Source organism: Panulirus ornatus, chromosome 73 (assembly GCF_036320965.1).
Source record: "Panulirus ornatus isolate Po-2019 chromosome 73, ASM3632096v1, whole genome shotgun sequence".
In the NCBI taxonomy this organism is placed as follows: Eukaryota; Metazoa; Arthropoda; class Malacostraca; order Decapoda; family Palinuridae; genus Panulirus; species Panulirus ornatus.
In genome coordinates, this window is record NC_092296.1 from 14,474,092 (window position 1) to 14,489,727 (window position 15,636).

Below are 15,636 nucleotides of genomic sequence, written 5' to 3' on the forward strand. Positions count from 1 at the left end.
TGAATGGAGAAAAACTGGAGGAAGTGAAGTGTTTTAAATATCTGGGAGTGGATCTGGCAGCAGATGGATCCATGGAAGTGGAAGTGAATCATAGGGTGGGGAGATGGTGAAAGTTCTGGGAGCATGAAGAATGTGTGGAAGTCAAGAACATTATGCGCGCGAGGTAGTGCTGGGAAAAGACAACAAAGGCCACATTCGTTCACACTCAGTCTTGTTGGTGTCATGTATAATGCACCGAAACCACAACTCCCTTTCCACATCCAGACTCCACAAATCATTCCATTGTTTACCCCAGATGCTTCACATGCCATGATTCAATCCGTTGACAGGATGTCCACCCCGGAATATCACATAGTTCCAATTCACTCTATTCCTTGCACACCTTTCACCCTCCTGCTTGTTCAGGCCCCAATCACTCAAAATCTTTTTCACTCCATCTTTCCACCTCCAATTTGGTCTCCCACTTCTCGTTCCCTCCACCTCTGACACATATAACCTCTTTGTCAACCTTTCCTCACTCATTCTCTCCATGTGACCAAACCATTTCAAAATGCCCTCTTCTGCTCTCTCAACCTCACTCTTTTTATTACCACACATCTCTCTTACCCTTTCATTACTTATTCGATCAAACCATCTCAGACCACATATTGGCCTCAAACATCTCATTTGCAGCACATCCACCCTCCTCCACACAACTCTATCCATAGCCCACACTTCACAAACACATAACATTGTTGAAACCACTATTCCTTCAAACATACCCATTTTTGCTTTCCGAGATAATGTTCTCACCTTCCAGACATTTTTCAATGCTCCCAGAACTTTTGCCCCCTCCCCCACCCTATGACTTACTTCCGCTAATATGGTTCCATCCGCTGCCAAATCCACTCCCAGATATCTAAAATGCTTCACTTACTCCAGGTTTTCTCTGTTCAAACTTACCTCCCAATTGACTTGTCCCTCAACCCTACTGTAACTAATAACCTTGCTCTTATTCACATTTACTCTGTTTTCTTCTTTCACACACTTTACCAAACTCAGTCACAAGCCTCTGTAGTTTCTCACCCGAATCAGCCATCAGCGAACAACAACTGGCTCACTTCCCAGGCTCTCTCATCCACAATAGACTGCATACTTGCCCCTCCCTCGAAAACTCTTGCATTCACCTCCCTAACAACCCCATCCATAAACAAATTAAACAACCATGGAGACATCACGCACCCCTGCCGCAAACCAACATTCACTGAGAACCAATCACTTTCCTCTTTTTCTACTCGTACACATGCCCTACATCCTTGATAAAAACTTTTCACCGCTTCTAACAACTTGCTTTCCACACCATATTTTCTCAGTGCCTTCCCCAGAGCATCTCTATCAACTCTATCATATACCTTCTCCAGATCCATAAATGCTACATACAAATCCATTTGCTTTTCTAAGTATTTCTCACATACATTCTTCAAAGCAAACACCTGATCCACACATCCTCTACCACTTCTGAAACCACACTGCTTTTTCCCAATCTGATGCTCTGTACATGCCTTAACCCTCTTGATCAATACCCTCCCATATAATTTCCCAGGAATACTCAACAAACTTATACCTCTGTAATTTGAGCACTCACCTTTATCCCCTTTGCCTTTGTACAGTGGCGCTATGCATGCATTCCGCCAATCCTCAGGCACCTCACCATGAGTCATACATACATTAAATATTCTTACCAATCAGTCAACAACACAGTCACCCCCTTTTTTGATAAATTCCACTGCAGTACCATCCAAACCTGCTGCCTTGCCATCTTTCATCTTTTGCAAAGGTTTTACTACCTCTTCTCTGTTTGCCAAATCATTCTCCCTAACCCTCTCACTTCTTACACCACCTCCACCAAAACTCCCTATATCTGCCACTCTATCACCTAACACACTCAACAAACCTTCAAAATACTCTCCATCTCCTTTTCACATTACCACAACTTGTTATCACCTTTCCATTTGCCTCCCTTCACTGATATTCCCATTTGTTCTCTTGTCTTACGCACTTTATTTACCTCCTTCCAGAACATCTTTTTATTCTCCCTAAAAATTTAATGATACTCTTTCACCCCAACTCTCATTTGCCCTCTTTTTCATCTCTTGCACCTTTCTCTTGACCTCCTGCCTCTTTCTTTTATACTCTTTTATACATCTCCCAATCATTTGCACTATTTCCCTGCAAAACTCGTCCAAATGCCTCTCTCTTCTCTTTGACTAATAATATTACTTCGTCATCCCAACACTCACTACACTCACTACCCTTTCTAATCTGCCCACCTCCCACGTTTCTCATGCCACAAGCCTGTCAGTTAACATGTAATCCAGTAATGTTCTCTGGCCATCTCTCCTACTTACATACGTATACTTATGTATATCTCTCTTTTTAAACCAGGTATTCTCAATCACCAGTCCTTTTTCAGCACATGAGTCTACAAGCTCCTTACCATTTCCATTTACAACACTGAACACCCCATGTACATCAACTAGTCCCTCAACTGCCACACTACTCACCTTTGCATTCAAATCATCCATCACTATAACCCAGTCTCGTGCATCAAAACTACTAACAAACACGTACACACACGTACATAAATGCCCATATACACACATATACATACACATACACAGACATATACATATATACACATGAACATATTCATACTTCCTTGCCTTCATCCATTCCTTTCACTACCCTGCCTCGCAGGAAATAGCATCGCTGTCCCCCACTTCATCGAGGTAGTGCTAGGAAATCAGACAGAAAGGCCACATCATTCACACTCAGTCTCTAGTTGTCATGTGTAATGCACCAAAACCACAACTTCCTATCCACATCCAGTCCTCACAGACCTTTCCATGTTAACCCCAGATGTTTCACATGCCCTGGTTAGTCCATGGACAGCATGTTGACCCCAGTATACCACATCGTTCCAATTCACTCTATTCCTTGCACGCCTCTCACCCTCCTTTATGTTCAGGCCCTGATCACTCAAAATCTTTTTCACTCCATCCTTCCACCTCCAAATTGGTCTCCCGCTTCTCCTTGTTCCCTCCATCTCTGACACATATATCCTCTTTGTCAACCTTTCCTCACTCATTTTCTCCATATTCGCAAACCATTTCAACACACCCTCTTTAAATTTCCACACATCTCTCTTACTCTTTCATTTCTTACTCGATCAAACCACTTCACATCACACATTGCCTTCACACATTTCATTTCCAACACATCCACCCTCTTCCATATAACCCTATGTATAGCCCATGCCTCGCAACTACTATCCCTTCGAACATGCCCATTTTTGCTCTCCAATATAACGTTCTCTCCTTCCACACATTCTTCATTGCTCCCAGAACCTTCACCCCCTCCCCCCACCCTGTTACCCCCTTCCACTTCCATGGTTCCATTGCTGCCAAGTCCACTCCCAGATATCTAAAACACTTCACTTCCTCCAACCTTTCTCCTTTCAAACTTATATCCCAATAGACTCCTCCCTCAACCCTACTGAACCTTGCTCTTATTCACATTTACTGAATGTGAATTTACTAAATAATGAAATAAATGATGTATACATAACAAGAAGTTGCAGGAATTGAGAAAATGACGAGGATATGAAACTTCACAGTTTGAAAGAAACAGAATAGTTAAAGCAATAAGAATTCCATAGAATATATAAACAAGGCACCAAAGGAAAATATTTGAGGAAGTTGGGTGGAGAGACTCTAAAGTGTTATTCCCAACAGAATAAGAAAAATGTACAAGAGTGAGTGGTGAGTTCTTCAAGAGGAGACTGGGAAAATTACTAAGGGCTGTTTTGAATGATCAGAGGATTGACAGCTATGTAAAAAGTGTTGGAACAGAGAACAGCAGCATTGAAAAGCATGCAGGGTACCCAGCAAAAGCAGCACACTGATTCTACTTCACAAAATGATCTTGTCAAGGGTACTCATAACTGGGTAGTCTCTCTTAAAACTCAAAAGTAATTCTTTTGTTTTCATTTCAGAAAATTCTGTGCTATAGAAAGTTTTTTTGCAGTCCAAATATCCTTGATTATTGGACATTAGATAAAAATGTATTGTTGACTGGTTGGTAAGGTTACTTAATGTATGTATGACTTGTGGTGAGGTGCCTGAGGATTGGAGGAATGCTTGCATAGTGCCATTGTACAAAGGCAAAGGGGATAAAAGTGAGTGCTCATATTACAGAGGTATAAGTTTGTTGAGTATTCCTGGGAAATTATGTGGGAGGGTATTGATTGAGAGGGTGAAGGCATGTACAGAGCATCAGATTGGGGAAGAGCAGTGTGGTTTCAGAAGTGGTAGAGGATATGTGGACCAGGTGTTTGCTTTTTAGAATGTATGTGAGAAATACTTAGAAAAGCAAATGGATTTGTTTGTAGCATTTATGGATCTGGAGAAGGCATATGATAGAGCTGATAGAGATGCTCTGTGGAAGGTATTACGAATATATGGTGTGGGAGGCAAGTTGTTAGAAGCAGTGAAAAGTTTTTATCGAGGATGTAAGGCATGTGTAAGTGTAGGAAGAGAGGAAAGTGATTGGTTTTCAGTGAATGTTGGTTTGTGGCAGGGGTGTGTGATGTCTCCATGGTTGTTTAATTTGTTTATGGATAGGGTTGTTAGGGAGGTGAATGCAAGAGTTTTGGAAAGAGGGGCAAGTATGCAGTCTGTTGTGGACAAGAGAGCTTGGGAAGTGAGTCAGTTGTTCGCTGATGATACAGCACTGGTGGCTGATTCGTGTGAGAAACTGCAGAAGCTGGTGACTGAGTTTGGTAAAGTGTGTGAAAGAAGAAAGCTGAGAGTAAATATGAATAAGAGCAAGGTTATTAGGTACAGTAGGGTTGAGGGACAAGTCAGTTGAGAGGTAAGTTTGAATGGAGATAAACTGGAGGAAGTGAATTGTTTTAGATATCTGGGAGTGGATTTGGCAGTGGATGGAACCATGGAAGTGGAAATGAATCATAGGGTGGGGGAGGGGGCGAAAGTTCTGGGAGCGTTGAAGAATGTGTGGAAGTCTAGAACATTATCTCGGAAAGCAAAAATGGGTATGTTTGAAGGAGTAGAGGTTATAACAATGTTATATGGTTGTGAGGCGTGGGCTATACATAGAAGTTGTGCGGAGGAGGGTGATTGTGCTGGAAATGAGATGTTTGAGGACAATATGTGGTGTGAGGTGGTTTGATCAAGTAAGTAATGAAAGGGTAAGAGAGATGTGTGTTGATAAAAAGAGTGTGGTTGAGAGAGCAGAAGAGGGTGTTTTGAAATGGTTTGGTCACATGGAGAGAATGAGTGAGGAAAGATTGACCAAGAGGATATATGTGGCAGAGGTGGAGGGAACGAGAAGTGGGAGACCAAATTGGAGGTGGAAAGATGGAGTGAAAAAGATTTTGAGTGATCAGGGGCTGAACATGCAGGAGGGTGAAAGGTGTGCAAGGATTAGAGTGAATTGGAACAATGTGGTATACCGGGGTCGACGTGCTGTCAGTGGATTGAACCAGGGCATGTGAAGCATCTGGGGTAAACCATGGAAAGTTCTGTGGGGCCTGGATGTGGAAAGGGAGCTGTGGTTTGAGTGCATTATACAGGACAGCGAGAGACTGAGTGTGAACGAATGTGGCCTTTGTTGTCTTTTCCTAGCGCTACCTCGCTCACATGCGGGGGGAGGGGGTTGTTATTTCATGTGTGGCAGGGTGGCGATGGGAATGAATAAAGGCAGACAGTATGAATTATGTACATGTGTATGTATGTATAAGAGGTATAAGTTTGTTGAGTATTCCTGGTAAATTATATGGGAGGGTATTGATTGAGAGGGTGAAGGCATGTACAGAGCATCAGATTGGGGAAGAGCAGTGCGGTTTCAGAAGTGGTAGAGGATGTGTGAATCAGGTGTTTGCTTTGAAGAATGTATGTGAGAAATACTTAGAAAAGCAAAGGGATTTGTATGTAGCATTTATGGATCTGGAGAAGGCATATGATAGAGTTGATAGAGATGCTCTGTGGAAGGTATTAAGAATATATGGTGTGGGAGGCAAGTTGTTAGAAGCAGTGAAAAGGTTTTATCGAGGATGTAAGGCATGTGTACATGTAGGAAGAGAGGAAAGTGATTGGTTCTCAGTGAATGTAGGTTTGCGGCAAGGGTGTGTGATGTCTCCATGGTTGTTTAATTTGTTTATGGATGGGGTTGTTAGGGAGGTGAATGCAAGAGTTTTGGAAAGAGGGGCAAGTATGAAGTCTGTTGGGGATGAGAGAGCTTGGGAAGTGAGCCAGTTGTTGTTCGCTGATGGTACAGCGCTGGTGGCTGATGCATGTGAGAAACTGCAGAGGCTGGTGACTGAGTTTGGTAAAGTGTGTGAAAGAAGAAAGTTAAGAGTAAATGTGAATAAGAGCAAGGTTATTAGGTACAGTAGGGTTGAGGGTCAAGTCAATTGGGAGGTAAGTTTGAATGGAGAAAAACTGGAGGAAGTAAAGTGTTTTAGATATCTGGGAGTGGATCTGGCAGCGGATGGAACCATGGAAGCGGAAGTGGATCATAGGATGGGGAAGGGGGCGAAAATTCTGGGAGCCTTGAAGAATGTGTGGAAGTCAAGAACATTATCTCGGAAAGCAAAAATGGGTATGTTTGAAGGAATAGTGGTTCCAACAATGTTGTATGGTTGCGAGGCGTGGGCTATGGATAGAGTTGTGCGCAGGAGGATGGATGTTCTGGAAATGAGATGTTTGAGGACAATGTGTGGTGTGAGGTGGTTTGATCGAGTAAGTAACGTAAGGGTAAGAGAGATGTGTGAAAATAAAAAGAGCGTGGTTGAGAGAGCAGAAGAGGGTGTTTTGAAATGGTTTGGGCACATGGAGAGAATGAGTGAGGAAAGATTGACCAAGAGGATATATGTGTCGGAGGTGGAGGGAACGAGGAGAAGTGGGAGTCCAAATTGGAGGTGGAAAGATGGAGTGAAAAAGATTTTGTGTGATCGGGGCCTGAACATCAGGAGGGTGAAAGGAGGGCAAAGAATAGAGTGAATTGGATCGATGTGGTTTACCGGGGTTGACGTGCTGTCAGTGGATTGAATCAGGGCATGTGAAGCGTCTGGGGTAAACCATGGAAAGCTGTGTAGGTATGTTTATTTGCGTGTGTGGACGTATGTATATACATGTGTATGGGGGTGGGTTGGGCCATTTCTTTCATCTGTTTCCTTGCGCTACCTCGCAAACGCGGGAGACAGCGACAAAGCAAAAAAAAAAAAATATATATATATATGTATATGTCTGTGTGTGTATATATATGTATACGTTGAGATGTATAGGTATGTATATTTGTGTGTGTGGACGTGTATGTATATACATGTGTATGTTGGTGGGTTGGGCCATTCTTTCGTCTGTTTCCTTGCGCTTCCTTGCTAACGCGGGAGACAGCGACAAAGCAAAAAAAGGTGAAAATGATGGAGGTAATGCAAATTAGGGCATATTGCATGATTGGCCACTTATCCATTTTTTACCTAATAAAGTTAGGTCTTCACAATAATGCTTAGATACATTCTGCATAATCTTACCTTATGAAATGCTTACAAAATGCGCTTTATTAATTTTTTTTAACTAATATTAAGTTCAGTAACATCTAAACTCCCACGTTTGAACTTTAGTATCTTAGATTCCTCTGCTTGAATACTTGGACACTTGATCATAAGAAAATTTGAAGAAGTGGAATGGGTATATGATTGTATTCTAATCACACAGTATTGTCATATTGTCATTGAAAATCATTTTGATTAAGTAGCCCTCTACCATTTTGCATGGCACAGCAAGAACAAAATGATTTCTTTTTCAAATTGTTTTCACTGAGTATTGTTTTTATTTATTTATTTATTTATTTATTTATTTTTAAGTTATATTTTGTATCAATTATTCAGTCATGAGAGAATGTACAAGAAGGTTCTAGACCTGTGTTGGCCGGATGGAAATATTACGATGTGATGTGTTGGAGGTATGTTCTGTTGTAAAAAGTAGATAGTTTGGTAGCTGGTATGTAGAGTAGAGGCTTTTAGTCATTCCAGAATACTGAAATGTGTTTGGCATCATAAAACAACTTTTGAACAATTCACAAAGCATAGCTAATGGACATTGATAGAACTTAACCACAGTGATCACATTGGATCAAGCCTTATGGAGTAATTCTCTCAGCAATGAATAGTTTGTTTGTGTTTGTTTTGGGGGTAACCTACTAACAAAGTATTACTCTCAATAGTACTTACACTTGAAAGGTTTGAAACTATCTGTAAGCTGTACATTTTTGTTTTCCTTATTGTTGTGATTGAGAATCTGCAATGATTGTCAAGCTAGTATTTCTCATGTTTTCAGATGGTTATATACATGCATAGGTAATGCTAAATGATGGCAGGCATTTTTGTATATCTATTATGAATATCAAACCAATTATTTAGTCTGTTTATTCTCTGTTTCAACAGTACCTGTCTAAATACAAAATGTGCCGAGTGGTAGTGCCAACATTATTCCTCTCAGGCCAAGCTGATTCTTTGGTACCTCCACGTATGATGATGGAATTATACCATTGTTGTGCTTCACCAGCAAAACGTCTAATGCAGTTCACCCAAGGCTCACATAACGAAACTTGGAAATGCCCAGGCTACTATCAAGTCCTGGCTCATTTCCTAGATGAGGTAGGTCATGTCAGTTGAGGATATTAGATATTGTTATCATGCATAGTCATTTCATGTGAACTGCTGCCACCAAATTTCATGTGGTAAAAGTAGAGAAATGATGACTACATGAATTTTTTAACTATAACATATAGTCTTTAATTACAGTTTTTTATAACCTGGATATTTTTGAACCATTTTTGCCATAAAAAAAATCAGGTTTAGATAGGGAGATAGATAAGCATTCTCTCTCTACATGGGAAAGATGGATCTGTGAACAGTCCTAACCCTAGGGTACTGATAAGTTCTATGTTGAAAACAGATCATCATTATTTTGAGAAAAAACTAGAGTGCAACAAAAATGTTTTGATCAAATGACTTTTGTTTTGTATCATTTATCATAATTGTCACTCATCCTGAATTATGAGCTTGAGTATACAGTTTATACAATCATCTTTGATCCTGAATGATGTATAAGACATGATTATAGATTTCCATAATGAAAATATGTGCCTAGAATTTCTTGCTGTGTTTATTCCTGTCATCCTTTCCAGGTGTTCAAGAGGAACACGCAGCCACCTGTTTTACACCCGGGCGTAGTATGTTTCTCTGAACCTGAGACTCTCTAGCATCCTCCTGTGTATAAGGTGGTAGATGTTGAATTATGTTTTTAGAAACTTGGAAACAGCTCCAGATATACATTTCTGTATTTCTGAGTTTGATGCCAAATTTGGTCAGATATGGGTTTTTGCTGTCAAAGTAACCACCTTCATTTCATTTTCCACTGAAATTGATTTTTTTTTTTTATTTCTTCATGTTAAAGACAGATTTCTATACCAGAAAAAAGGATAAGTGACTTTCTTGATACTGTAACACAAGGGATTGAATACTACTGACTGAACTTTAAGTGAGTGAATACACCAGTGTGCTGAAGTAATGCAGATGAAAGTAAGTCTGTGTTTTTGAAAAATGTTAGTGACATTTTTCAAATATGATGGATGAATTTGTTCCGATTGTGTCAAGACAAAAAAAGAAAAGGGATAATTGTTTTATTAATACAAAATTCATGAGATTCATCTCTGGACTGTTGAATCTCTGAGTAAAACAAATTAAAAGAAGATTGAAACCTGTAACTGCCATGCGTAAGATACCTGAAAAGATGTCTCTGTGATTCACAGTATATTTATATTTTGTTTATTATACTTAATCGCTGTTTCCTGTGTCAGCGAGGCAGCGCAAGGAAACAGACGAAGAATGGCCCAACCGCTCATATACATATATGTATATTTTATTTATATTTATCATACTTTGTCGCTGTCTCGAGCGTTAGTGAGGTAGCGCGGGGAAACAGATGAAAGAATGACCCAACCCACCCACATACACATTTATGTACATACATGTCCACACATGCACTTATACATACCTATACATCTCAACGTATACATATATATATACACACACAGACATATACATATATACACGTGTACATAATTCATATTGTCTGCCCTTATTCATTCCCGTCGCCACCCCGCCACACATGAAATGACAACCCCCTCCCCCTGCATGTACGCGAGGTAGCACCAGGAAAAGACAAAAAGGCCACATTCGTTCACAATCAGTCTCTAGCTGTCATGTGTAATGCAGTGAAACTACAGCTACCTTTCCACATCCAGGCCCCACAAACCTTTCCATGGTTTACCCTAGACACTTCACATGCCCTGGTTCAATTCATTGACAGCACATCGACCTTAATATACCACATCATTCTAATTCACTCTATTCCTTGCACTCCTTTCACCTTCCTGTATGTTCAGGCCCTCATCGCTCAAAATCTTTTTCACTCCATTCTTCCACCTCCAATTTGGTCTCCCGCTTCTCCTTGTTCCCTCCACCTCTGACACATATATCCTCTTTGTCAATCTTTCCTCACTCATTCTCCATATGACCAAACCATTTCAACACACCCCTTCTGCTCTCTCAACCACACTCTTTTTATTACCACACATCTCTCTTACCAATACATTACTTACTTGATCAGACCACCTCACACTACATATTGTCCTCATACATTTCATTTCCAACACATGCACCCTTCTCCGCCTCGCAACCATATAACCATATAACATTGCTGGAACCACTATTCCTTCAAACACACCGATTTTTGCTCTCCGAAATAATATTTTCGCCTCCCACACATTCTCCAACGCTCCCAGAACTTTTGCCCCCTTCCCCGCCCTGTGACTCACTTCCACTTCCATGATTCCATCCGCTGCTAAGTCCACTCCCATATATCTAAAACACTTCACTTCCTCCACTTTTTCTCCATTCAAACTTACCTCCCAATTGAGTTGTCCTTCCACTCTACCGAACTTGATATCCTTGCTCTTATTCACATTTGCTCTCAACTTTCTCCTTTTGCACACTTTACCAAACTCAGTTACCAAAATCTGCAGTTTCTCACATGAATCAGCCACCAATGATGTATCATCAGCGAACAACAACTGACTCTTCCCAAGCCCTCTCATCCAGAACATACTGCATACCTGCCCCTCTCTCCAAAACTCTTTCATTCACCCCTCTAACCACCCCATCCATAAACAAATCAAAGAGCCATGGAGACATCATGCACCCTTGCCACAAACCAACATTCACTGGGAACAAATCACTTTCCTCTCTTTCTACTCACACACATGCCTTACATCCTTAGTAAAAACTTTTCACTGCTTTTAGCAACTTACCTCTCACACCATTTACTCTTAAAACCTTCCACAAAGTATCTCTATCAACCCTATATATATTTTATTTATATATTAATTTTCATTATACTTAAACGATGTTTCCCGTGTCAGTGAGGTAATGCTAGGAAATAGATGAAGAAGGGCCCATCCACTCATATACACACACACACACATTTTTTTTTTTTTTTTTTTTGCTTTGTCGCTATCTCCTGCGTTTGCAAGGTAGCGCAAGGAAACAGACGAAAGAAATGGCCCAACCCACCCCCATACACATGTATATACATACGTCCACACACGCAAATATACATACCTGCACAGCTTTCCATGGTTTATCCCAGACGCTTCACATGCCCTGATTCAATCCACTGACAGCACGTCAACCCCGGTATACCACATCGCTCCAATTCACTCTATTCCTTGCCCTCCTTTCACCCTCCTGCATGTTCAGGCCCCGATCACACAAAATCTTTTTCACTCCATCTTTCCACCTCCAATTTGGTCTCCCTCTTCTCCTCGTTCCCTCCACCTCTGACACATATATCCTCTTGGTCAATCTTTCCTCACTCATTCTCTCCATGTGCCCAAACCATTTCAAAACACCCTCTTCTGCTCTCTCAACCACGCTCTTTTTATTTCCACACATCTCTCTTACCCTTACGTTACTTACTCGATCAAACCACCTCACACCACACATTGTCCTCAAACATCTCATTTCCAGCACATCCACCCTCCTGCGCACAACTCTATCCATAGCCCATGCCTCGCAACCATACAACATTGTTGGAACCACTATTCCTTCAAACATAACCATTTTTGCTTTCCGAGATAATGTTCTCTACTTCCACACATTCTTCAAGGCTCCCAGGATTTTCGCCCCCTCCCCCACCCTATGATCCACTTCCGCTTCCATGGTTCCATCCGCTGCCAGATCCACTCCCAGATATCTAAAACACTTTACTTCCTCCAGTTTTTCTCCATTCAAACTTACCTCCCAATTGACTTGACCCTCAACCCTACTGTACCTAATAACCTTGCTCTTATTCACATTTACTCTTAACTTTCTTCTTTCACACACTTTACCAAACTCAGTCACCAATCTTCTGCAGTTTCTCACATGAATCAGCCACCAGCGCTGTATCATCAGCGAACAACAACTGACTCACTTCCCAAGCTCTCTCATCCACAACACACTTCATACTTGCCCCTCTTTCCAAAACTCTTGCATTCACCTCCCTAACAACCCCATCCATAAACAAATTAAACAACCATGGAGACATCACACACCCCTGCCGCAAACCTACATTCACTGAGAACCAATCACTTTCCTCTCTTCCTACACGTACACATGCCTTACATCCTCGATAAAAACTTTTCACTGCTTCTAACAACTTGCCTCCCACACCATATATTCTTAATACCTTCCACAGAGCATCTCTATCAACTCTATCATATGCCTTCTCCAGATCCATAAATGCTACATACAAATCCCTTTGCTTTTCTAAGTATTTCTCACATACATTCTTCAAAGCAAACACCTGATCCACACATCCTCTACCACTTCTGAAACCACACTGCCCTTCCCCAATCTGATGCTCTGTACATGCCTTCACCCTCTCAATCAATACCCTCCCATACAATTTACCAGGAATACTCAACAAACTTATACCTCTGTAATTTGAGCACTCACTCTTATCCCCTTTGCCTTTGTACAGTGGCACCATGCACGCATTCCGCCAATCCTCAGGCACCTCACCATGAGTCATACATACACCAAATAACACCTATATATATATATATATATATATATATATATATATATATATATATGTGTGTGTGTGTGTGTGTGTGTGTGTATATGATTACGATTACTCCTGGACCCCTTTCTTGCAAGGGTCTTGAATTATTCTGGGACCTTTTCTAGGAGTTGCTGTGCTACTTCCATTAAAAGAGAAATGATGAAATCCTTTGGAATGAGAGATTCTTTCATGAGACTGTGATCCCATTTCTTAACTGATAATGAATACAACCTCTCCAAAGGTGACTTTTGTTTGCAAAGTGATCTTATTAAGCAGAGTCCAGTAACACCCATGTATATGTGGGATACCTTTCGTATCATTTTTATTGAGCTCTTCCAGCTTCAAGGCTTTTCTCCAGTCAGGAGCAGGGAAACTATGAACTTCTTTGGAGCTGGAAGTTCCTTTTTACCCATTGATAACTATATAACCACAGCAAAGGCGATTTTTGACTCAGTGTAACCCAGTGCAGGTACAGTCTGGTAGCATCTGCTTTTACCCTCCAGCACAAGTAAACCATCCTTAAAGCTCTTGCGTAGTGCTCAGGAAGCCATTCACATACACCAAGTGAGAACATAGGTAAGGACCGAAGTGATGTTGTGTACATATCTGTGTGAAGAGTGCAGGACAAGTTGGGAGTAAGTGCTCAGTGTTTTCAGAATGGAATTTGCATCTCAGGCACAAGGGGTTTTGAGATTTGGTGATATGATGTTTGTAATGTTGTCGAGACTGCAGGCAAGAAAGTGTGACTCATATATGTGTAGGGAATGTAGTTTCTGAGAAGTAAAGGTCTGGTGGAGTGGTGTTCAAGATTTAGTTGGTAGAATGGTTGTTTAGTACTTGATGATGGGTCTTTTTTTTTCTTTTTTTTGGTGGGTGGGGGAGGGGATGTGAGTAAGGATTGTTTGAAGTGTGAAGCATGGGTAGGCTTTTTATTCTTACTTGGAGGTTTGTGGGAGATTAGCATTTGATGGGAAGGGTCCAGTGTTATTGCAAAGACTCTTGTACCATGTATATTAAGTATATTGAGGTAGGATTGTAAAAGGAGGGTCTTTGTTTTGTTGTGTAGGAGTTGAATGTTTGTGGTTGCTAGGAAACCAGTCATTATTATGAGTGTTCTGATTTTTGTGGTTTGCAGTTTCATTATATTTGCTTTTGACATGGTGAATGATGAACCAGTGGGGCATGGTGTAGGGTGAAGCAGATGAATTGTTTGTAGAGGATACTAAGGGACTTTGCCTCCAAGGGGTGCATATTGAGTAAGAATTATCCTTTCTGGGAGGCTGGATCATCATCATTGGATGGAAAGGAGTACGGTCTCATTGACGAGGTTAAGTTCTTGCTCCAAAGAATTCCATCATTTCCTTGTTCTTATATGGAGTGCAGTTTGAAGCTGCCTTATTTCCATTAAAGGGATCCTGGGACTGTGTGATATTTATGATAATTGTTATGACAATGTAAATGAAAATTACGATGATGAAAATGATATTGATGATAATGTATATATATATATTTGTATATTATTTTTTTTATTTATTTTATTATACCTAGTCGCTGTCTCCCATGTTAGCAAGGTAGCACAAGGAAACAGACAAAAGAATGGCCTAACCCACCCACATACATATATATACATAAACATCCACATGTGCACATATACATACGTATACATTTCAACATATACATACATATACATTTATACACATGTACATATTCATACTTGCTGCCTTCATCCATTTCCATCGCCACTCCACCACTCATGAAATGGTACCCCCACCCCCACACGTACACAAGGTAGTGCTAGGAAAAGACAACAGGCCACATTCGTTCACACTCAGTCTTTATCTGTCATGTGTTATGCACTGAAACCACAGCTTTCTTCCCTCATCCAGGCCCCACAAAAGTTTCCATGGTTTATCTTTATTATACTCAATCGCTGTCTTTCGCTTTAGCGAGGTAGTGCCAGGAAACAGACAAAAGAATGGCCCAACCTACCCACATACGCATGTATATACATAAATACCCCCACACACACATATACATACCTATACATTTTAACATATATGTTCATGTACATACACAGACATATACATATAAACACATGTACATATTCATACTTGCTGCCTTCATTCATTCCCATCACCACCCCGCCACACATGAAGTAGCATCCCCTCCCATGAGGTAGCACCAGGAAAAGACAAAAACGGCCACATTCGTTCACACTCTGTCTCCAGTTTTCACACGTAATGCACCAAAACCACGGCTCCCTTTCCACATCCAGGCCCCACAGAACTTTCCATGGTTTACCCCAGATGCTTCACATGCCCTGGTTCAATCCATTGACAGCATGTCGACCCTAGTATACCACATCGTTCCAATTCACTCTATTCCTTGCACGCTTTTCACCCTCCTT

At 40.9% G+C, this 15,636-nt stretch overlaps 1 protein-coding gene across 2 annotated transcripts in view; it reads left to right on the forward strand.

The window, feature by feature from the left end:
* Bem46 (abhydrolase domain containing 13-like protein Bem46) overlaps window positions 1-12,690 on the forward strand; it is a 103,768-nt gene extending 91,078 nt beyond the window's left edge. Inside the window, exons 6-7 of one of the 2 annotated variants that reach the window (XM_071661100.1) lie at window positions 8,504-8,716; window positions 9,250-11,386. In XM_071661100.1, coding sequence (XP_071517201.1) covers window positions 8,504-8,716; window positions 9,250-9,324 — 288 coding nt within the window. In that variant the 3' untranslated portion in view covers window positions 9,325-11,386. Of the gene's footprint in view, window positions 1-8,503; window positions 8,717-9,249 lie in introns of both variants that reach the window. The other variant, XM_071661101.1, reaches the window with a different exon arrangement.
* The last annotated feature ends 2,946 nt before the right edge of the window (window positions 12,691-15,636 follow it).